This window comes from Pseudochaenichthys georgianus, chromosome 15 (genome assembly GCF_902827115.2).
Source record: "Pseudochaenichthys georgianus chromosome 15, fPseGeo1.2, whole genome shotgun sequence".
NCBI classification, from domain to species: Eukaryota; Metazoa; Chordata; class Actinopteri; order Perciformes; family Channichthyidae; genus Pseudochaenichthys; species Pseudochaenichthys georgianus.
Genome location: NC_047517.1, coordinates 2,892,443 through 2,918,021, shown reverse-complemented (window position 1 = coordinate 2,918,021; position 25,579 = coordinate 2,892,443). Strand labels below are relative to the sequence as shown.

The 25,579-nt window shown below is 43.0% G+C and overlaps 1 protein-coding gene across 1 annotated transcript in view; it reads right to left on the bottom strand.

The window, feature by feature from the left end:
• Positions 1-16,288, bottom strand: part of col13a1 (collagen, type XIII, alpha 1) — a 102,752-nt gene extending 86,464 nt beyond the window's left edge. Inside the window, exons 1-2 of the mRNA XM_071205674.1 lie at positions 16,263-16,288; positions 8,919-8,954 (exon numbers count right to left, since the gene is read on the bottom strand). Coding sequence (XP_071061775.1) covers positions 8,919-8,939 — 21 coding nt within the window. The 5' untranslated portion in view covers positions 8,940-8,954; positions 16,263-16,288. The remainder of the gene's footprint in view (positions 1-8,918; positions 8,955-16,262) is intronic.
• Positions 16,289-25,579: the final 9,291 nt, after the last annotated feature.

Genomic DNA, 25,579 nt, shown 5'->3' with positions numbered 1-25,579 from the left:
ATTCTTGAGAAAGCGGTCGCAAAACAGTTGTGTGATTACTTAAAAAACAATGATTTATTTGAAGCCTTTCAGTCTGGCTTTAGAACACATCATAGCACAGATACAGCTCTGGTTAAAGTCACAGATGACATTCTAATAGCCTCAGACAAGGGACTTGTCTCTATTCTTGTTTTGCTCGATCTCAGTGCTGCATTTGATACTATCGACCATGATATCCTATTGCAAAGACTAGAGCACTTAGTTGGCATACAGGGAACTGCTTTAGGCTGGTTTAGGTCCTATCTATCTGAACGCTCTCAGTTTGTACGTGTCAACAATGAATCTTCCACGCAAACCAAAGTTAGCCATGGAGTGCCACAGGGCTCAGTGCTCGGACCTATTTTGTTCACATTATATATGCTTCCGTTAAGCAATATTATAAGGAATCATTCTGTACATTTTCATTGTTATGCGGATGATACTCAACTATATTTATCAATCAAGCCTGATGAAATTAATCATCAAAATAAAATTCAAGACTGCCTCAAGGACTTCAAAATGTGGATGACTTTACATTTTTTGATGTTAAACACGACCAAAACTGAAGTTATTGTACTTGGCCCAAAGAATCTACGAAACAAATGATCTAAAGATATACTAACTATGGATGGCATTAATTTGGCCTCCAGTGAGACTGTAAGGAATCTTGGTGTTGTATTTGATCAGGATTTATCCTTTAACGCCCACATAAAATCAATTTCAAGGACCGCCTACTTCAATCTACGTAACATTGCAAAAAAAAAAAAACGATGCAGAGAAACTAGTCCATGCATTTGTTACTTCTAGGCTGGATTATTGTAACTCTTTATTATCAGGGAGTACCAAGAAGTCAGTCAAGTGGCTTCAGCTGATTCAAAATGCTGCAGCTCGTGTACTAACCAGAGTTAGGAAAAGGGACCACATTACTCCTGTTCTGGCTGCCTTACACTGGCTCCCTATAGAACAGAGGATATTATTACATTATTACATTGCATTTAGCTGACGCTTTTATCCAAAGCGACTTACAATAAGTGCGTTCGACCAACAAAATACAAAATTGAAGAAAACAGAATGAATTAAGTACATCAGACTTCATAGAGCAACAACATTTCAAGTGCTACTCAACTGGCTTTAGGTAAGCCAGTCCTTTATTAGTATATAAGTGCTTTGTTAATAGTTATATTGCTCGAAGTGGAGTCGAAAGAGATGAGTTTTCAGTCTGCGCCGGAAGGTGTGTAAGCTTTCTGCTGTCCTGATGTCAATGGGGAGCTCATTCCACCATCTTGGAGCCAGGATAGCAAACCCACGTGTTTCTGCTGATGGGAACTTGGGTCCCCCTCGCAGCGAGGGTGCAGCGAGTCGTTTGGCTGATGCAGAGCGGAGTGCACGTGCTGGGGTGTACGGTTTAACCATGTCCTGGATGTAGGAAGGGCCAGATCCATTCGCAGCATGGTACGCAAGTACCATTGTCTTGAAGTGGATTCTAGCAGTTACTGGAAGCCAGTGAAGGGAGCGGAGGAGCGGAGTGGTGTGGGAACATTTAGGAAGGTTGAAGACCAGACGAGCCGCTGCCTTCTGGATGAGCTGCAGAGGTCGGATGGCACATGCAGGTAGACCAGCCAGGAGGGAGTTGAATATCATTTAAAACTCTTCTTCTCGCCTACAAAGCCCTTAATGGGCAGGCGCCATCTTACCTTAAAGAACGCATTATACCCTACTGTCCTACTAGGGCATTGCGTTCCAAGAATGCAGGTTGTTGGTTGTTCCTAGAGTCTCTAAAAGTACAATGGGAGCCAGAGCCTTTTCTTATCAAGTTCCACATTTGTGGAATCAGCTTCCAGTTTGTGTTCGGGCGGGAGACACCCTATCCGTTTTTAAGAGTGCACTTAAGACCTTCCTTTTTGATAAAGCTTATAGTTAGGGCTGATTAGATTCAGCCCCTAGTTTTGCTGATATAGGCTAAGTTTGTCGGGGGACATCTTACTTCTTCCTTCTCTCTGTCTGTACCTGTGTTCTCTCATGTTCCGATTAACCCAGCTTCCCCACATGTCTTTCTTTTTGGTGTCTATATACGCCGGGATCCGGAGTCATGGATGGTCCTGTGTCCTGGATTGCGAGCCCTGGATCGCGAGTCATGGCTGTGGTCCTGGATCATAGGTCCTGGATGGATATCCTCGTGGATTAATCTTCCTATTATACACACATGCATTTCCAAACATTTGGTCTACCTATGTTGCAAATGTATTATCTTTTCAATTTACACACAGCATCTATTGCACGTCTGTCCGTCCTGGGAGAGGGATCCCTCCTCTGCTGCTCTCCCTGAGGTTTCTCCCATTGTTCCCTTTAAACTGTGGCTTTTCTCCGGAAGTGTTTCCTTGTACGATGTGAGGGTCTAAGGACAGAGGGTCTAAGGACAGAGGGTGTCGTATTGTCATACTGATATTCTGTACACACTGTGAAGACCACTGAGACAAATGTAACATTTGTGATATTGGGCTATATAAATAAACATTGATTGATTGATTGATTGATTGATTGATTGATTGATTGATTGATTGATTGGTGTGAATGCACCCTTAAAGGTCAGCTATTATGCTATATTTGAACAATATATTATTGGGCCATATCTATACAAGTTTTTGCTCAAAATACCAAACAGATCACCCATTGTAGAATGCCTCATACCCCTCTATTTCAGCGCTGTTACTAAAGTGCTGATTCTGGGTCTGGCACTTTAAATGTACCCGAGCTGCTGCTGGCCACGCCCATTTGGAGCTGCTGCTGGTCACGCCCTTTGGAGCTGCTGCTGGCCACGCCTCTTCCGCATGTAAGCAGTGAGCTCTGTGAAGAGAAGGCTGTCTACCAGCAGAAACTCAGCTAAATGCTGGCGTGATTAACGCCATATTATGTTCCAAACCACATCATGGATTATTTCTGAAACAGTATGGAGCTCAAACGCTTTCTGATTTACCAGAAGGACAGTACCTTTTATATATTTACACATATTCTCTCCAGTACAGCGTTAGCTCTGAGTATTAGCAATGCTTGCTAATGTAAACATAGACTATATTACATCCAGAACACGTCACTGTTTCTGATTCAGCACATAGCTTGACATACTTTACGTTATTAAGTGTTTACTGCTAGAACAGTGCCATTATATGTATTATATCTAACAACTCTCTCGTACACACACACAGCTGAGGAGGCGATTCAGCTAGCGACTGTATATGGGGATGATAGGTGGGGACGTGGGGAGGACGTTGCCAGGAGTTCAACGTAAAGCCAGCCCACATTTTAGTCATGTCATCATGACCGCAGAAAAATCTGGATCAGCTCCGTGGTTTTTAGAGATACGAGTAAGGAGGAAAAGAGAGAGGGTTTTATTTGCTGACACTTTGTGAGTCTCCTTACTCACCGGGGACACATAGTGATGTATAAAATACATCAAAAAGTGCATTTTGCATGATAGGTGACCTTTAATGGCAACACACTCTCACTCCCTAAGCGTCCAATAGCGACGTTTGGTCAGTGTCCATGGCGTCCAATTGTGACGCTCCTAGGCTCCTTCAGCGTCATAAAGGGACGCAAATAGCTTTCAACTGATTGCAATGTATTCCCATCTGCGTCGGGATTTGACGCTCATGGAAGCACGGCATTCGTTTATGCCGGCTGCCCTTAAAGGCAATGTGAGCATCCATTCCCATTGGATAACGGAGAATTCTACACCCGGAAGTAAGTACTCCTCTTACTGTCGATTGATTTTACAGTGATATCTGCACTACTCATCGACTAAAAAACACCAGATTATCCTTGTTAATTACACAACATTGATTGGTTTAAATTGTGTGCAATGCTTTTGTATTTTTCCCCTTCGATTCGGAGAAACAAATATGTTTTCTGAGTAAAGGATGGCAGAAGACACTACACTACCCAGAATCCCCAGCTATCGTTTGTCCTACACCATGTGCTCTGTTTGACAAACCCCGTTTTTTTCACCATTCATTCCGATGGCTGGCGTCTATGTCACGTGATCTTCAAATTTCTCCCTGCAGAAAAAGAAAACATGGCCGAAATTCGTTTTATTCTCTGTAGAAAATGTCTATTTTAAAGTTAGTTTGGCCATTAAAATGCGTTTTGATGTCATTTGATGCGAGAAATATGAGTTGTTATTTCAGATTATGTGTGCAGTGGATGTACATGATCTTTAGTTTGCTAGTTATTACGAAGATTACTTCAGGAAATCGCGACGTTTTCATTGTTACCAAGGTGGTTGCTAGGGACGCTGCTATCGATATTATTTCTGTTATGTTGTGTAACTGTTTAATGGTGTTATCTTTATTGCTACCCCCTTCCCCGTCAATGTATAGTGTTGGTCCACAGCCTAAACATATTAGTTTAACAAAATCCGCATCTAAAGATAGCCTACGTTATTTCCCCCTGTTCAATTCCAGTCTGTATTTATAGAGCCCTGATGAGAAGACAAACATGAGGAATTGATAACGTGACGTGGATCATAAATATATCAGCCATTAAACAACATCTTACATTTCTTTTCACACAATACGTCTCCTTGCAGTATCAACACTAATTCGGCTCACTTTTATATTTGATCCAGTTGGTAGATAGGCTGTATTTACACCATAAAGGTGCACAGTTGATATAAAGGGACACCTGGTGGTTAAAGCATGTTATTGAATTTCAATATTTTTAATATTAGATATTAATACGATCCCTATAAAGCAGGGGTGGGGAACCTCCGGCCTCCGGGCCGTATACGGCCCGCGAGACAATTTGGTACGGCCCTCGATGTCATTTATAAACACACGCAAAAAATAAAAAAATGAAAGAAATCTAGACCGCAAACAAATTAAACAAGCGAGTGCCTGTTTTTCCTGGCCAAGGTCAGGGTCCTTGAACACAACACGAGCCTAACGTGTCATCACGTGGTATATGTCTCGACTGACAGGGGTGCAGTTCTGACGGAGAGCACCAGAACGCCACTCCAGCACTTCAGAAATTGCAGTACCGATAAGTCCATACACATGCCGCAGTTTCTGCGTGTCTGTGTCTTTAGTTGAAAGCCCAGTGGCGATCTGCTCATCTGTCATACTGATCAGACAGTCAATAACTGTGTTGTTATCATTAGCATCTGGTTAGCTAGCTATGCTAACGAATATAAGAAGCTTTTTCTACAAGCAGTGAGGTAAAGGCACATCTTTATATGATCATTATAGTTATACAAAAAATAAGAGAATAAAGTAAACGGGTATAAAATACTATATGACAGTTATTAATAAAGAAGAATACAGTTTGAAAGGGGAGTGATTTGTCAAATATCCATAAATTAAAAGAAAATCTGCTTACAGTTGTGTTTGGGTGTTGAGAGATGTGTCCATAGATCTCCTAATGTTGCTCTCAAAGTGCACCAGATTGATGCTTTTAACTTCAACATTTAAAAAAAATCTTCCCAGGGGAGCACGCCACACCCTGCACGTGCATGCATACGCGAGTCATGGTGAGATATATGGATTAAGAGGTTGCTTTTTCTTTGCACAGAATGAAATGAATGGGCTGTGATTTTAGTTTTTTTAAGCAGAGGTCAATAACTTGTACGGCCCTCTGAGGATATTGTAAACATTGAAATGGCCCTTGAGAGGAAAAAGGTTCCCCACCCCTGCTATAAAGTATATTCATTACTCGTTATTCTCTACTAATTGTTAATTAAAGACTGTATGTAATGACTATTTTGCACATCCCTTTCAAGATTTTCTAAGGTTTATTGACATATCATATAGGCCTACACAACTGTGGTGTAGTTCTGCACTGAATGAAAAACTTGGGTTGCAGGTTCCTCAATAGTGCATTACAAGACATCTATCAATATTTGTGCATACCTCCAGCAATGTTAACTATGTTGAAGCACTTATTTTAACTGATATTATACATAATATATTATACTCTTGATGTATGTAGATATTTCATCTCCGGCCTTGTCAGGTATTGAACAATTAATAAATAAAGAACACAGAATTGTTGAATATAAAACACAGAATTTATGTGATTATACTAAATGATTTTCAAATAAACACAACTGCATATTTAACTGTTACACATGCTGATGTAACGCAAATGTTCCAACTTGGGATCAATAAAGTATAACTTATCTTAAGCTGATCGATGGCTACTGCCATATTTGCAAAATGTGCCTCTGAACCTTGACAAGTGCATGTTTCAGGCTTATCAATTAATGTAATGTAATGTTATCACAGGGGTCACACACATAAGACCAGCTGTTAAATAAAGCTCTTCTGACCTTAGCTGGCGTGTGGGTATATATATTAATACTGCCCATATTGGGCACAAGCAATTTTCACCCATTTATTAATTATATGTTTTAAATGTGAGTGTTTCCTGTCCCCTAAACCTCCAGGGATGTACACAGTTTAATACTGGCAACTTCTTATTATGGGAAATACGAAAACGTCTTTTAAAACTACAACTCCCAGTAGAGACGTGCCATAGAGAACATGTTGCGAAACAGAATAGCCAGCATGTGTAGTTCTGGGGACGGGGTGGGGGAGGGGGGACGCGGTGGACCCGTTCAAATCCAGTTTTGGACAGTCTGCCGTGGTTCCATCCCATTTCAAGTGCTGTTCGAGAATCGGCTTAACCCTTGGAGCACACTCTCCAATCACAGAGCTTGAGGACTATCACGGGGTTTGTCAAGAGCACATGGTGTAGTCCAAACGATAGCTGGGGATTCTGGGTAGTGTAGTGTCTTCTGCCATCCTTTACTCCTGGGAATGGACGCTCACATTACCTTTAAGGGCAGCCGACATAAACGAATGCCGTGCTTCCATGAGCGTCAAATCCCGACGCAGATGGGAATACATTGCAATCAGTTGAAAGCTATTTGCGTCCCTTTATGACGCTGAAGGAGCCTAGGAGCGTCACAATTGGACGCCACGGACACTGACCAAACGTCGCTATTGGACGCTTAGGGAGTGAGAGTGTGTTGTTAATGGAGCACCTGGCTTGTTTTCAAAGAGCCTTAGCTAGTTGAAGCCTGTGAGCTGCAGAGACCACATTATATATTATATATGGCATATATGTAACATATACCCAGACTTGAAACAGACACACATGGTGCCGTGCTTAAATTGTTTGAAATATGGTTAAATTCAAAACTAACTAAATGAATTGAGTGGTAACTCTGTAAATTATATTACAGGCCATTAGCTTCAAATAAATGACTGGAAGTAATATCAAAGTGAAGCAGGTTGTAGTCTGTGGGTTCAGAACGACAGCCTGGGTGGGCTGAGAGAGACTTCAACACCAGCTGCTTTAAACAACACACAGCCTGAAACCTGGACGAAATACTACACACAGCCGACGGATACATTATTGATCAAGGTTTTATTATTAGTTATTATGATCACCTACCAGCTAATGACTATGTCCTGACATCACACGGTATGTAATGGTCTTTGATGTAGCCGACTGGCTCTGTGAAAGCCTGACTAGATGGGGCTCATTAAACGACTGTGAGCATTGGTTTGAGAGTGCTTGTGTTGAGCTTGCACAATGTGTTCTGGAGATGTTGTGAAGGAGGACTCCAAAAGTACTAAGGTTACACAGATGTATCTGTGAAGCCCTAACACCTTGGACGTTTCTTTACTTGAGTAAACATAATAATACTATGATGTAAAAGTACTACATTTCAAGTTAGAGTACTGCATGAAGAAGGGTACGTGAGTACAATTAGGTATTAAATTATTGGGAGTAAAAGTAGTCATTAAATATTACTGCCGCAACAAAATGTGGGAGATGAGGATGCCGACATTGGCGCTGAGGTGCTGCAAAATGCTCCAGCAAAACACGTCCGACATTCAGGGGTCCACATCTTATGCGCAAAGTCTAACCCTCTCATCCAAACGTCAATCACTCACTCTGGCGCTCCTGCTGCCCCCTAGTTGTTGGAGGTGTCAACAGCTGCTTTGGGCGCAGTTTGGTGCGCCCCGAGCTGCTCCTATCTGTTGCATTGAAGAGGTGCGGGCTGTGCATGCACCACTTATAACGAGAGTCAATGGGCAAAGATTTCTGTGCCCCAAGAAGGAAACACGTGGCTTATCAGTAACTTTAGACATCGGAAAACCATTTTTATCGATATTTTATCGTAGATTATACATTTAACTGACACCAACTATATAATATGTGCCTTGTTCATTAAAAAAACAATTTTTTAATAAAAAAATTAAAATATGTTTTAATCACAATCTAGAATGTGGGAAGAGGTGGGGCGGCGCCCTAGCGCCCCCATGGGCCGGCCGCCACTGCTGTATATATCGACTCTTTTCACCACACCCACTGCACACACACTGATCTAATATGTGTTATTTTCCCCCATGAAATATATCTGATTAAAATGGAAATTGATGTGTGATTTATTTTGTATTGCATTTCGGTGATGGAGGAGATATTTCTATGATTAATTCATCTGTGTATGGTTTGACTGAAACATTTCTGTTGAATATTTAAGATTATTATTTGTCAGACCTGATCCTGAATGACCACCCACTTTATAAAAAATTGGACCTGATTCAAAGTTTAAGGTATTCCATATAGTCTGTTCATGGCAGGGGTTTAGAGTTCTTCATGCCTGCTTTATTGGCTTATATTGAGTTATATTGCCATTTGAAAAACAAAGATAATTGTGACTAGCAAAATTGTGATAACAGTGTATTTGTAAGTTACTTTTATGTTTAAATAATGTCAGAAGGGACTATTGGCCCCAGGGCATATTCACATGGTCTAATCTGGCCCTCTGTGAAAAGAGTTTGGACACCCCAGTCATAATGAATGCAACAGTTACTGTACACGCCCGGCTCACTCACCATTCTCCCAGGAATCCCCATGATGCCTTTGTCCCCCTAATGACCAACGGACATTCAGAAGGAACAAGGTCAATACCGAAGGTAGAATGCAGACTGAGATTTAAAGGGATGCCATGACATTTAAACTAGGTCTTTAGTCTTTCCAGTACATTCATTTCATGTCATTGAAAAACTTAATTTAAAACACATTTGACAACACATTATAAGAGGAGCAGTTGCCTCACATTACTGACTTTGTGAGAAGGCATCATTCAACTAAAGGCTGCTACTAATGCTAATGCTACATGCTAATGATGGGTTTGTTAAAGTCCTCGTGCTATGATATCCATTTAAAGACGAAGACAATGTGTAATGAGAATGGTTAGTGTGTTAACCACGCATGCCTAATGTTGAGACTAGAGACACGCATTCCGTTAAGCTGGGATAGAAACACATGATTTGAATGCAGCCAACCCCATGATACATTTGAGATATTTTGAATAATGTTGCAAAGTGATTGTAAAACATTACTTATATTATTTAGAATGGGTGATGGCCATGAAGAAAAAAGTACTTGACACATTCAGAATATAGTTCTATAGTTGCACTTAAAGGTCCACAGATATACACATAAAACATGCGTCTGAGCCCTGTTCCAAAAGGGCTGATTCTGTGTCTGTAGCTTTAAATGCGAATGAGCGGCTGCTGGCCACGCCCCTCTGAGAAGTGATTGGTTTAAAAAAACACAATGGTGCTCTAGGAGGAGATTCAGGTGATAAGGTGGGGGGGGGGGGGGGTTACCTTGGTTGGTTATTGGCTAAAAAACATTGTGACATCACAAAGTGGCCAAAATCTGATCAGCTCATTTTCGGACAGGTTTTTATAGAAATGGATAAGGACAAAAAGAGAGGGTTCCTTTTTCCCTGAAACATTCATAGTCTCTTAACACAGAAGAGACACATATTAATAGAATACATGACAAGGTGGATTTTGCATACTAGGTGACCTTTAAGCTTTATAAACATGTGTCCCCATTGTTTTCATTCTACTGATTCTACACCTTTCTAAAGACTTGAAGAGCCCTCTGCAGTCAGAGCAGTGTCTGGAGACCAGGCGCTGCTCTGCTGATGTCAGCTGTCTGAAGACTCATGGCCGCAGGGGGTCATGATGTTAAGAGGGTTGTTGTGGGGGGGTGGTTACAGGGAGAGGACAGTCGGTGAAGGTCAGGGCCCGCTCTGTGAACATGCTGTGAGGGAAGAAGACCCCCGGCACGACTGAGGAGACTTTGGGGATACTGAGAATAAACTCGCAGCACACATCATGGACCTCTCCATGTCTAAGGTATTCACAGTCATATACTACACAGCACATTTTGAAGATCAATATCATCATAAGATTATTTACAGCTCAAGGACTATGCTTAATTTCCTGAACTAAAGCCGGTACAAAGAAATAAAAACGTTTTGGTTGTATTTCTAAGGGACCATTTAGGACAAACAAAGTTCATTTGACAACTAGAAGTGCATTCATGAATACCATGCCTTCGATATGAAGGACTGCCTCGTGTTACACTCCAACTGGAGGTGTCCGGTGGAGTCTGAATACACACCTTTCCCAGATGAGGGTTTTAACGGAAGCTTTGCTCTGGTTCCACGATAGTTGACTGCTTCAAATAACGCTGATCTCAACATTCTGCACCACACGTATCTACACATGGGTGCAGAACACTAGAGAGAGTATTCTGAGAGAAATGCCACAGAAAAGTAACTATTGTTTGGGTTTCTTCCAACAGCCCTGTTTAGAACACGGACCAATGAGTGTCCAGGGAGATGTGTCCAATCAGGACAATGTTAGATCAGGGGGGGCAAACTCATTTTCGTTCAGGGGCCACATAAAGACACATGTGGGCCGGATCAGAGCTAATAACCTGTAAATAACAACAATTCAATATATTTCCCTTTGTTTTAGTGCAAAAAAGTACGTTCGGAAAATGTTCACATTTAATGAACTATCTTTTTACAAAACATTATGAACAACCTGACATGTCTTAAGAAAGACAGTTCATGTCGTCATGTTGACCCTTTGCAAAGTCACCCCGGGCCGTTTATTTGACACCCCTGATGTGGATGAACTGTGGATCTCCTGCTGTAGCAGAACCCCATGTCGTGGCAGGGCTGGTGCAGCCCGGCAGAGAGGAGACGGACCGCGATGTAACGAGATCAAGAGAAGAGGACACCTGGCTGTTTCTCTTAATCAAACTCATCTCAGCTCTGATCTGCGTGGACCAACACTTAGCTCCAGCTGTTCTCAGTCCTGAAACATCAGAGGCGTCTCTTGCATTAGTGTGTGGTTTATCTTCAAATACCACCGCAGCTGGGCTCTTTATAGCCCTGTCCAAGGTCCTGATCTAAACCAAGACCTTGGGGAGATTCTGCCACCACTGAGAAGGGTTTTGATCCAGAGCAGGGGGCTTTGCAACGCATCACGGATTCTTTACTGAATCCACAAAATACAACCTTCAGAAAAGAAGGTCTGACAGCCACGAGACAACTGGAGTGTTTTGTAAAACCTCTTCCAGGTCATGTCCACAGACGGAAACCTTATCACTGCTCCCCTGCTGTACCTCCAAACATGATTCTACTCTTTCCTGCACATATAGGAGTCATACACCTACTCACACAGCTACACACAGCTACACACAGCTACACACACCTACCTACAGAACATACACCTACTCACACAGCTACACACACCTACCTACAGCACATACACCGACACACACTGCGGTCAAAGGGATTTATGCATGTCTTTTATAGTGCAATGTGGGGGGGTTTACTGCCTCAATGAGCCTCACCACGCACAAACACGCACACATATGCACGCACACGCACACGTGCGCACACACACATACACACGCACACCCACGCACACACATGCACACACACACATGCACACATGCACGCACACACGCACACACGCACACACACACACACACGCACACACACACACGCACACACACGCACACAGCTCACACACAGCTCACCACCAGTATAAGTACTACTTGAGATAAAGAGCCCCATGAGACACAGTGTGGTGCTAGTCGCTCTGCAGGGTCAGAGGAGGCAGATATCTGAGGTTATCTTTCTAACTGATGAGTTCATGATGGATTATTTGAGTAAGTAGTACTTACAGGAGTGCTGCACATTGCTAGCCGGGTCCACCTGCATGTGGGAATGTGGTCGTGAGCTGTGTGTCTATGTACTACTCACACATGACATCATGTCCAACTTCCGGCCCATTTCCAATCTCCCGTTCCTATCAAAGCTACTCGAACGTGTTGTAGCGTTCCAACTAAAATCCCACCTCAGCTCCAATAACCTGTTTGAATCCTTTCAATCAGGATTCCGGACAAAACATAGCACAGAGACAGCCCTCCTCAGAATCACTAACGACCTCCGCCTCTCCTCAGACTCCGGCAATCTCAACATCCTCATCCTCCTCGACCTCACAGCAGCGTTCGACACCATCGACCACACCATCCTGCTGTCCCGCCTGGAATCATCCCTCAACATCACTGACACTGCACTCTCCTGGTTGAAATCATACCTCACCAACAGACACCAGTTCATCCACATCAATAACTGCACTTCCTCCACTGCCCCTCTGAACCAAGGCGTCCCCCAGGGTTCGGTGCTTGGTCCCCTCCTCTTCATCCTCTATATACTCCCCCTTGGAAAAATCATCCGTCGCCACAACCTCCAGTATCACTGCTACGCTGATGACATCCAACTCTACATCTCCACAAAAACCATCACTGCCACAACTCCCTCCACTCTCACCAACTGTCTCTCAGAAATTAAATCCTGGATGCAAACAAACTACCTTCAACTGAACAGCGACAAATCTGATATCATCATAATCGGACCCCCATCCCGCACCAACACCACTCAGAACTTCAACCTCACCCTTGACAGCACCACTCTAACCCCCTCTCCTCACATTCGCAACCTTGGAGTAATCTTTGACAGCCAGCTCAAATTTGACAAACACACAAACCACATCACCAGGACCGCCTTCTTCCATCTGAAAAACATTGCCCGCCTCCGTCCCTCACTCACCTTCCCGGCTGCTGAAACCCTCATCCACGCATTTGTCACTTCAAGACTGGACTACTGCAACAGCATCCTGTATGGTTCATCATCCAAAATCCTAAATAAACTACAATACATCCAGAACTGCGCTGCCCGCCTCCTCACCCACACCCGCTCCAGAGACCACATCACCCCCGTCCTTCAAAACCTGCACTGGCTCCCTGTTCGTCAACGAATACACTTCAAAATCCTTCTGCTAACACACAAAGCTCTCAATAACCAGGCCCCCCCCCTACCTCTCCGACCTGATCCACCACTACACCCCTTCCCGCAGCCTTCGCTCATCAGAAGCGAACCTCCTCTCTATCCCCAAGAAAACCAAGCTCCGAACCTGGGGGGACAGAGCCTTCTCCATCGCTGCCCCCACCCTCTGGAACTCCCTCCCACAACACATCAGAGACTGCACTGACCCCCCCACTTTCAAAACACTGACCAAAACACACCTCTTCAGACTGGCTTTTAATCTGTGAATTATGCTGTATTGCCGTTTTAATAACTTTTAAATGTTATTTTATCTTGTTCTAATAACTTTTAAATTCTATTTTATCATGTTTTATCACCACTGTAAAGCGTCTTTGAGCACCTGGAAAAGCGCTTCGAAATGCAATGTATTATTATTATCATTATTATTACTATGAAGAGGGAACACTGTGTGTATGACCCATCATCGTCTCAGTGGGCTCTACCTCTCGGTCATAAAGACATACATCTCCACATGCTATGGGAAACATTGCTCCCTGATTTTCAATTATTTCAGAAACCACATCCTCATGATTGAATGTACCACCGCCTGACGGGTATCATCGATCACACATCCTACAAGGACTCTCCTCCTTGCTTTGACTCACACTGTCTGAGCACGGGAGAACACATGGGAGCAGTCTCTGCTGGAGACGCTTTATGGACCTGTTTCACAAGCAAGTTTCTCAGAACCAAATGGAGGATTGCTGGTTGTAAGTGGCTACCCAGGACAAAGGTCAAACACTAGATGGCCACCTGTTGTCATGATAGGAGCCATGTGGCTTTCACATGTTGAAACGCTAGCTCAGCAGAAAGAGGAAGACAGTGTTAGACTGAACAGAAGGGGGGGGAGATACAACAGAAACAACTCTGTGACGGAAATAGTGACGGAATCTGAATCCAAACGATGAGCGAAGCCTGGGGTTATGGAAGGACGGTGTTAGGTTTGAAAGCTATGAGCATTCACTGCTGCACTGAGCTGAGGAGTGATCATATACAATAATCATAGTGTTTGAGTCATTTTAATTCCTTGTACAGTAAAAGGTCTCACGTTCTGAGGCATTGATGGATGGTTAACGTGCTGAGGGATTACGTTTAATGCAAAACTGTTTCCGTTCATTTCTAACTTGTTTGCGACTGTGTGGTCGCACAGATCGCAGTCTGTATGTCCAATAAGGGAGAACACCTTTATTAATCACACCTAGGGAATATTATCAATCATTTTAAAGCCTGTAACCATGACAATATTCATTATATATCTGAAATGTTTCAGTAGTTTGAACCTGATGCAGACCAGGACAGCGCCCTCCCTAAACCACACACAAAAACATTATTATTATTAATAATAATAATAATAATAATAATAATAATTATACTAATTAATTATATAAATTCTCATTATTTGTGTGTTTAAAATATGGAATGCACCCAGAAATATGTGTAAAATATGATTTTAAAATAATTTGCGCAATATATATGATTTCCCTAGTACACTGTATGACTGAAGTACTGTTCTGGGGCGATGGAGAAATCGCCCCACGGAGGCGGGTCTCTGTAGCAGGTTAGCCAACTGCTGATTCAAGATATGAACATGTGTGATAAAACGGTAGCCAATCAGCATCCTCAAAACTACTTCCGGAGGGGCTATTATTGTATCGCCCCAAGTAAGCAACTGCGAAGCAGCTGGACAACGGCCACAGGATTGCGGTGAGGAAACACAATGAGGAGGTGGATAAAAACAGGCATAGTTTCGTGGGGCTTTTGAGTTGGCTTTGCGTGGGCTTGACGAGACTCTTCAGTCAACCCTGGCCTTTTCAAGGGATTGGTGGATTTAGTTTCCTCCCTGCACTCTGTGCTGGAAGAGCACCTGAAGACCGCCACCGTTTTTAAAGGCACGTCAAAGACGTACACCACATTGATTTTAAGAATAAGAACAATTATTATTAGTTTGTTACATCTTCAGCTTTTTGTATTACTGTTGATTATACTGTTGTTCTGTAATATACATATATATATATATATATATATATGTGTATATTTATTTACATACATATACATTCATATACATATATATCATATATTCCCATACATATATATGACATACATCATATATATACATATACATTCATATATGTATGCAAGTATTGCTAATGCCATTGTTTTTAAGTTTGTGTACAAAGTCCTCAGTCTCAAATGCTTCAATTGTTTATGGAGGCATTAAAATGTAAGACTGGTAAATGAACACTGACAACTCCTGGTTTCTCTGCATGCAGTCATACTGGGATGGAGTCATACTGGGATGTTTGCTGAGATGGATTGCATGTGGCACGGCCCTACCTAGAGTACATTCCACCAGCCGCCACTGATGCAGACCCGGGTGTTTATATCCTGTTTGTACTAAGAGAGACCTTGTTATCCATATTAACACATCATGATTTCATGGCCTGAACGCAAGACAGAAATAATCTCCAAGAACCCTGTTCTGTAACTATCGCCTGGGTCCAGCTACAAACTCATTTCATTTTACAATATGTAGCAAAAGTTTGCTGTAAGCTACAAGAAGTACCGGTCATGTACATTCATGTATGGAGATCATTGCTCTTGGATTCAACCTTCATTTGTAAGATGGTGTGGATGTGTTTTTATTGAGTTGCAAGCCTTTCTTTAATCATTGCCCCAAATAGGCTCCAGCGCAAATCCAACACAAGAGTTTTATAGATAAAGATGTATTTTGTTGGAGAAAACGTTGTTCAAGATATTTTTGATCAAGATAATTAATCAATTTATTTGAATGTAGTTATAACTAGCTATCATCTGATAGAGTAGATGGTAGTTATTGTACATGTTTCACTTCATCTATGTTCATTAGAAGTAATTTGGATATCAGAGCATGTGTCAGTGGAAGCAGGTGAGAGATCAATACTGCAGTGATGACTCATGCAAACACAGAGACACAAGTTCAAAGGAGCGTTACCGGAAAGCCTGCCCGTCCGGGGGGACCCTGAGAAAGGGGTGAGACAAAGTTGGTACAAAAAGGAAAGAGTACATTTTACACATAAAGTCCTCATTACGATATATGCTGTACCGAACCAGGCCACACCAAATCACTTGAAGTGGAAACCATCCACACAGACACAGGCGTTTTGTAAACAGGGGATTGTCTAAATAAAAAATACAATCTGGGTAAGCACAGCTTGAATAAATGATCCAACCAGATAACCAGAACACACAATGGAAACACACACACACACATATGCACACAGTGACCGCTGTCAGTAAAGAAGAGTCTTTACGTGACAAGCCAAAAGCACATCCTTGTTATAATACAATTGGAGTTTCTGAACATATTGAGCCTGGCTGGATGAACCCAGCTGTGAGTCGACAACACAGTTGGGTGTGGAGGAAAGTAAACACTGGATTTACAAAAGCACCTGTGCACGTGTGGACGAGGCCGAATTTGAACATGTAAAAACATGCTTCTATACATTCTAATCAACAAGCATTTCATAATTTCAAAACTTCACAAAACAAGCAGTTTTTAACACTATAAAACACAAACTTAATGTTACCACAAAGACTCATGCAAAGATTGGTTTTGAAATAATGCATGCTGATAGTTTGTATGTACTGCATAACAACCCCTATTCAAAACGTGCCTGACTCTTCCTGAGTACCTTGCTAGTAATGCGGATACAACAAGTCTGTTGGCTTCCATTACGTAAACACATTACAAAGAGACAGAATGGCTTTCAGTTAGGGCCGGGTTCTAGGAACAAGAAGGAGCTCATTGTGAAGAGTCAAGTGTGTGTTGTGTTCATTATTCTTCTGTGAGCAGCTCTTCAGTAAAGGACACACAGGTAATTGGTTGGAAGTCAGAACAGGAACTCTTGATATTTTCCAAAAAGCTGCTGACGCTCTGCTGAGGAGAATGCTGGCATGTCATCAATATTCGTCCATGAGGAGTCCAATTAGTGTGTGTGTGTGTGTGTGTGTGTGTGTGTGTGTGTGTGTGTGTGTGTGTGTGTGTGTGTGTGTGTGTGTGTGTGTGTGTGTGTGTGTGTGTGTGTGTGTGTGTGTGTGTGTGTGTGTGTGTGTGTGCGTGTCAGCAAGAGAGGGGAAGTCATTCAGTCCTGAATGGTAAGTTAGTCAGACATCCAGCTCATCGTTGATGTTCAAATACAAATGTTTATTTAGATATTGATAGAAAATCTCTTTCTTTGGGTTAGGGTTAGGGTTAGGGTTAGGGTTAGGGTTAGGGTTAGGACATGTGATTTCATTATTGAACATACTGTAGAATGCCAGCGCTGCTAGTACTACTGTACTAGATGGCCTCATTGGAAGGTACTGATGCAGATCACACCGTAATGTCCTTAGCATTTTAACTGACAACTGGTGGAGCACACAGAATGTGTTTTGGGGAATGTTCCAATGACTGAAATGTCTGAAAAACAAACCGACACACAGTGGCCTTTAGAGGCTAGGAGTTGCACATTTAGTTATTTTGTGGACGCTTCTAAGGATTTTATAAATCTTGGTGCAGTGATAGTTAAATGGCTATACACTTTTGAAACGCCACTTTTGAAGGCTTCGAATGCACAAAAACAGGTCAGCGTAATATTCCTGTAGTGATGTTCCGTTCTCCTCTGTGTTGTCATTGTTTCATGTGTTTAATGTCAATGTGTTGTTCATATACTGTAGAAAAAACAGTAGCTGTGTGAAGTGCTGTTCGCCATACAAATGCAGTAGTTGCTATACAAAGACCTTTTTAGCGTGTAGGAAATCAATGTATTTTACAACAGAACTCGTATTGGGGACAGTACCACAGTGTGTTGCGGACCCTAATTGTTTTATAATGTTAAAAAAGCCACACATTTCCCAATGAAGCTGTTCTCGTGATGTGCTTGCCCTGCTGCTTGGCATATTATGTCCACTACCTTGGGCTGGCAGTGGGGGGGCAGCGCACCGAGGGGCACGTCCAGGTGCTGAGTGTGAACATGCTGCATGTAAGTGCCTGCCCGTTAGCTACTGGGTCTCCTGGGGCCATCTGCAGGGGGCAAAGGTCTCCCAGTGCCGGAAGGAACCCTTCACTTGAATTACACAGTAACCCTCCAACATGTGGCTCCCATTTGGCAAAGTGCTGCTGAATGAATGGGAAGGCTGGGAGTGGGGGGTATATTTGGCCAACGTATGTGGAGGGTCCCCGGGGTGCTCCCTGCTCAAGAAGTGAGTTGGCATGTAAAGAAGATAGGTTTGATTTCATCATTGTTATTGGTTGTATTTGACCCAGCATCTGCCGTTGGTGCTCCCATACAGCTGGAAGCACGTGGACAGAGAGAGCATGTGTAGTGTCACTGAAGAAGGCTCCTTCTCTTGGTTCTGTGGTACTCTTTCCTTGGTTTGGTTAGCTAGATTGAACTAGTCAAATTCTCTTGGTAGATCAAAAGGATTCCAAAAGGTAGCAGGACATCATTTTGTTTTGAAATGTCCACATAGTTGAGTACTCCAAAGTTCACTGACAAGGCTGGTTAAAGTACAATTAAAGTCTCATCATCTCTGCTTCATCTGTTCAAACAGAAGCATCAAAATGATTCATTTCAATGTGATGCTGTAGCCATCAGATACATTTTGTATCTGTAGATTTTGCTTATAGCTTTAAACTCTGTTCACCTACTTTGAAATGACTGTACGACATTCTGCTTTGATGCAGTCAGTGTTAAGAGCAGAGGTCTTCAGCGGGCACCAGGGCATCAAAAAGAGTTTTGTTGTGCCATTTTGGGGGAACTTGAAAGTCTCAGGTCCTGTGGAGATGGAAGTGGAAAATCCGCCTCGCTGTCTGACCTCATGTACCTTAAGACTTCCTTTGCAGAAACTTTCCCTCAAATGTTCCAGGGAGGGATATTTGGCAGAAGTCATTTTCAAACTGACATTGATCCACAGAAGTCAAACTCATAGAGGCTATGTGTCTGGAAATGTTCGGCCAATCGAGGCGCAGGAGTCCGGAGCTTTCATTCTACCCAAAGCCTTCATTTAAACTATTTACTATATCTGATGTGACCCACTGTCCTGTGGCTGCAGGGGTGCATGGGGCTGGAACCAGGGGCGGTTCTAGGGGGGCCAGGGGGGGGCCAGTGCCCCTAACACTGACCTGTGACCCCCCTTTTTTTAAATGTATATTTTCTGGTACTCGATTTGCCAAAAACCGCAGGATTTTGTTGCTGTAATGTGAGATTGTGCAGACACCCTTATGTAAAGTAGAGATGTAACAGTTCATTGCCTTTATTTTTATAGAAATATAGTGTTAGTGCAAACATTGCACTATAACTTAAGCTAAAGCTAACAGTAATAACTATAAGATCTATCTGAAATAAATAAGTGTACTGAAACAAATACCAATAACTGTATTGCATTGTTTTCTTATGCGCAATTACTTCATACTGTGTAGTTCTCTTTTTCGTCCTGCATTTATTGTGCCCCCCTCAGAAAATAACTGGCCTCCCAGTGGCCCCCCAGTCAAATTGGTCTAGAACCGCCACTGGCTGGAACTGATCCCAGGATTCATTGGGCCAGAGGTGGACAGTCTGTCACACCACTGACACCTTTAGAGTCCTTCATCTGGGGGAAACCCACCCAGAACATGTACAGTTCAGAAACCCCTCTAAACTCCTCTGTCGGAGGCCACGTTCACACAGGAAATGACAAAACTGCAATGATTTCAACAATCAGAACAGTTTGGACACATTCCATGTATTTAATTGATGTCAGAATAGAATTATGTTTGTTAATTATAATAATATAAAATAGCACTGCACATTATCACTGCATCCAGACAAGACAAAAGTATGTTTTGTTTATCCACCGTATACCATAGTGCAAACATAAGCAGTCACTTTACCACATGCAGGTCACACAGGGGCCAGGTACTTACTGGAGGTCCTGAAAGACAGAAGAAAAGATACATATTTAGAATGATACAACATACATTACATACAGACAGTGTGCACACATCAGCTGCTTGGTTCATATTAAACACGGTGAAATAAGCCAAAAGGAGCCGTGGGCCCCAGGTGGGCTTGAGCAGGTATCTGGTTGTTAATCCAGCCAACACCCTGAGCTAAAGCAACATTCAAATGCTTCACAAATAATCCCAGTAGCCTCTATGCAGAGGAAAGTCAAAATGTACACTTTCACAGTTTAAAAAACACTCTTACACATCAACAAGTACCGTTCAGAGTCAGGGCATTACTAACATGTTTTAGATACAAGATTCTTTCCCCACACAGGTGGAGCCGATGCGACGCTTTCAAAAACACGTCAGATTCAATCATTGACATACGGCATACTGTTTCTGTGCAGACCTTTAGTGTCTTCTAAAGTCGGAATATTACATTTTGTTTTCAATGAATACTGCTAAGATCAAGAGATGTCTCTATTCGTCTGGACATCACGCACCCACACACACACACACACACCCACACACACACACACACACACACACACACACACACACACACACACACACACACACACACACACACACACACACACACGTGATCATCAGGTATTTACAAGTATTTGCATGGATATTGTAGTTTAGAAAAAAGGTACAAAAAGCTTAAATATGGTAAAAACCTGTGTTAAAAATAAATAAAAAAGTGCCACAGGAAGTTATAGAGTAGTGTTATGACTATCCCCCCAAAACAGTCAGCCCTGTAAAATAAAGCTTTTGTTAAGAAACAAACAAACAAACAAACAAACAAACAAGCCATAAGCTTCCCCTGACATCATCATGAGCACACAATGAAGTTCTGCTGAACCAGACACTTCATCCTCCAGACGCTGTTAGGTCACTCACAGCGAGGTGGGACACATCACTGTGAGTCTGTTGTGAGAGAGGACCCTCTCTCTGTTCTCACCAGACCCTCTCCACGTTCTCACCAGACCAGACCCTCTCTCTGTTCTCACCAGACCCTCTCCACGTTCTCACCAGACCAGACCCTCTCTCTGTTCTCACCAGACCCTCTCTCTGTTCTCACCAGACCAGACCCTCTCTCTGTTCTCACCAGACCAGACCCTCTCCACGTTCTCACCAGACCAGACCCTCTCTCTGTTCTCACCAGACCCTCTCTCTGTTCTCACCAGACCCTCTCTCTGTTCTCACCAGACCAGACCCTCTCTCTGTTCTCACCAGACCCTCTCTCTGTTCTCACCAGACCAGACCAGACCCTCTCTCTGTTCTCACCAGACCAGACCCTCTCTCTGTTCTCACCAGACCCTCTCCACGTTCTCACCAGACCAGACCAGACCCTCTCTCTGTTCTCACCAGACCCTCTCCACGTTCTCACCAGACCAGACCCTCTCTCTGTTCTCACCAGACCCTCTCTCTGTTCTCACCAGACCAGACCCTCTCTCTGTTCTCACCAGACCCTCTCTCTGTTCTCACCAGACCAGACCCTCTCTCTGTTCTCACCAGACCAGACCAGACCCTCTCTCTGTTCTCACCAGACCCTCTCTCTGTTCTCACCAGACCAGACCCTCTCTCTGTTCTCACCAGACCAGACCAGACCAGACCCTCTCTCTGTTCTCACCAGACCCTCTCTCTGTTCTCACCAGACCAGACCCTCTCTCTGTTCTCACCAGACCCTCTCTCTGTTCTCACCAGACCCTCTCTCTGTTCTCAGCAGACCCTCCTCACATCCTGCTCTCAACTCCTGCTGTTCTCGTTGTACTCTCATAACATGGAAAGCAGGTGGACAAAGGGAAAGAGGCAGTCAGGGTGAGGGAGGGGTTTATAGACAACTTGATGGGATTAGAGTGAAGTCGGGTTCAGAGTTTCAGGATTGGATAACAGTCAAAGAACTGGTGATAAGTTGAACTTCAATGTCCTCAAACCGAGGGAGAGACATCTGTAAGAAAGGCTCAGCACGAACTACTCAGTACAGTGAGTGCAGAGCGTGTGGTCCCCCCTGCAGCCCACACCAGGTGTCCTCCCCTCCCCTCAGGGGAAGCTAAGACCTGTTGCATTCTGGGCCTGCCATCACATCCTGTGCAGATCCAAAGGCATGCTGGGGTCCTGGGGGAAGGCTGTTCAAATATAGAGTCTGAAGTGGCGCCTGGGGGGGCGGGGGCAGGGGGGGGGGGGAACAGCTTTACATGCAACAAGCAGTGGGCACAACATGAAACAGACTAATACACACACACACACAGACACACACACACACACAGACACACACATACACGCACACATACACACACACACATATACACACACACACACACGTACACACACACACTCGCATACACACACATGCACACACACACACATACACGCACACACACACACACACACACACACACATACACGCACACACACACACACACACACACACATACACGCACACACATACACGCACACACATATACACACACACACACACGTACACACACACACTCGCATACACACACATGCACACACACACACATACACGCACACACACACACACACACACACACACATACATACATACACACACATACACACACACATGCACACACACAACACACATACACAACACACACACATGCACACACACACACACACACACACACACACACACACACACACACACACACACACACACACACACACACATACACACACACACACACACATACATACACCACACACATACACACACACACACACACACACACACACGCACACACACACACACACATACATACACACACACATACACACACACACACACACACGCACACACGTAGGGATTTGCTAGGCTGCATTCATGCCAGTAGCCCTCTCTCTTCATGCTGTCTAACACCTGTTGTCTCTTATGTAACAGCGCTAGTTCCATGTGTCCGGATATGGAGATCTGTTGCATGCCAACATGCAAAGTCATAGACGAACCCTCTCTCCTGCTCCTAGAGCATTTCTACATGATGCCGTTAATATAACATGATACGTCTTACCAGGCTCGGACCCCCACTGACACTCAGCCACTCTGTATGGATTACATTACCGTAATGCACACTATGCAAACTATGTCTTGTTTTTAATTGAAGTATTGCCAGTTCTGCACAACCCTCCAAATATGTTGCACATTTGTACGCAAGTTACCTCTCGTCCACTTTGCATAACAATACTGCACATCATTTATTTTTGTTTTATTACTCTAGTACTCAAGTACTTTTTAGTAATTTCTATATCTTAACGTAGAATAGTTGTTTTAAAAAATAAAAATTATAATTGTTTTTATTTTAATTTGTTATCTTCTTTAACTGTGTTTATGTATGCCATGTACACCGAGGCAAATTCCTTGTAATTGTAAACCTGTTTCTGATTGTGATTATTATATAGAGGCAAAAAGAGTAGGCCTAGCTACAAGACCCGAGGTTCTACAATATGTTCACCTCTGCATCTGCATGAAAACACAACCTTTAAATCAAACATAATAATGGCCCCTTAATATGTACCTTCCTTTCCCTCTTATGTTACAACATGTCAAGTGATGTGGTGTGCTGGCTGCCATCTCAACACTATCTCTGTTCCAGCATATGGATCCAGGAATAACCCGTGGAATTTCAGTTCTGAAAATATCCAGATCCAGAAACCGGGCACAGCCATTGTGTTGACCCGTGCTCCCTCAGATTCCCCGGCTTCTCCAGTGTCCTCCAAAACACACTGCAGCAGCCGCTTGTTTTGGGTGCGAGGCTTTCATTTGGCAAGCACCGGAGAGAGATATGTGTAATAACTGTATCCAATGTAACCCCTGCGAAACGTAACCATGGTTGACCATGGTCACCATGGTATTCCATTGCCAACCATGGTTGACCACAAAATACCATGATGGTCACAGTACCATGGGGAAGAAACCATGGTCAACCATGGTCAGCCTGATCACAATGTCATCTCCAGAAACCATGGTCAGCCATTTGAATATTTGAACCATGGTCTCAAGAAACCATGGTCTACAGAAACCATGGTCGACAATCATTCTAATGAGGCTCATGCAGGCACCGTCACCTGATGGATGTATATCAAATAGTCTTTACATTTTCACCAACTGTTTAATGAGCATTTAATGAGTGTGTGTGCAACTATAGAGTGACAGTGTACTGTAGATGAAATTAAGTGCAATTAACATGATCTATACAAATATTTTAAAATTAAATGCTTGAAACTATTGAAAAGCTTGTATTAATTTATATTATTTCCAGTCTGGTGGACCATGGTTTATGTCCATGGTACTGGTGGACCATGGTTTATGTCCATGGTAGACCATGGTAGACCATGGTTTATGTCCATGGTAGACCATGGTTAGACCATGGTTTATGACCATGGTTTATATCAGTGCTCTACCATGGTTGACTATGGTGCCATATCCCAACCATGGTCTACCATGGTTAAATGAACCATGTTCATTTCGCAGGGGTATCATCCCAAACTGACCTCACACCACCTGCACAATTCATCCAATAAGCTATTTTTTTTTTAATTGTTTTTTTTATTATAATTTTTTTGTACTTTGTTATAATTATTCATTTGAGTGAGAAAAAAAAGGAAAAAATATTGAAATGGTAGACCATGGTAGACCATGGTTTCTTCCCATGTTACTGTGACCATCATGGTATTTTGTGGTCAACCACGGTATTACCATGGTTGGCAATGGAATGGTCAACCATGGTTACGTTCCGCAGGGGTAGTCCATGCTCTGTACAAACTCAATCCAGCCTAAAGTCAAAGGTTTTATTATGACATGGTGAGAGGATAGGCCTGTTTGCTTTGTCATCAGAGCATGTCCAATCACAGCCACGCATTCATCACTTTACTCTTTAAAAAAATAGTTCAAAATGACAGCTGTCTTTTATAGGAAAAAACATATTATGCTATGTTAATTCACTTTCACACTTGAAGGGTTTCCAGCTGCAGCTTTGCAAACAGTGGAGGGGATTTTTTTTGAGGGGTGTGTAACTATCAAAGGATACAACTCAATTCACTTTTGCACCCTGTTCACAGGGAAGAGAAAAGCCTGACATGCAGGCCTTCAGTTTCCCAATGGAGAAAGTGGAGAGACAGCCATCGTAGGGAAGGGAAGTGAGAGGACTGCTGCATCCTGGGGGATTAATCAAACCTAACAGCATTGATATTGGGTTCAGAGTAGGGCTGCACGATATTGGAAAAAACTGACATTGCGATTTCCCCCCCCCCTGCGATATATATTGCGATATGAAAACATACAGGAATTGAAAAGAAGACAGTTTTCTTTCCACAAA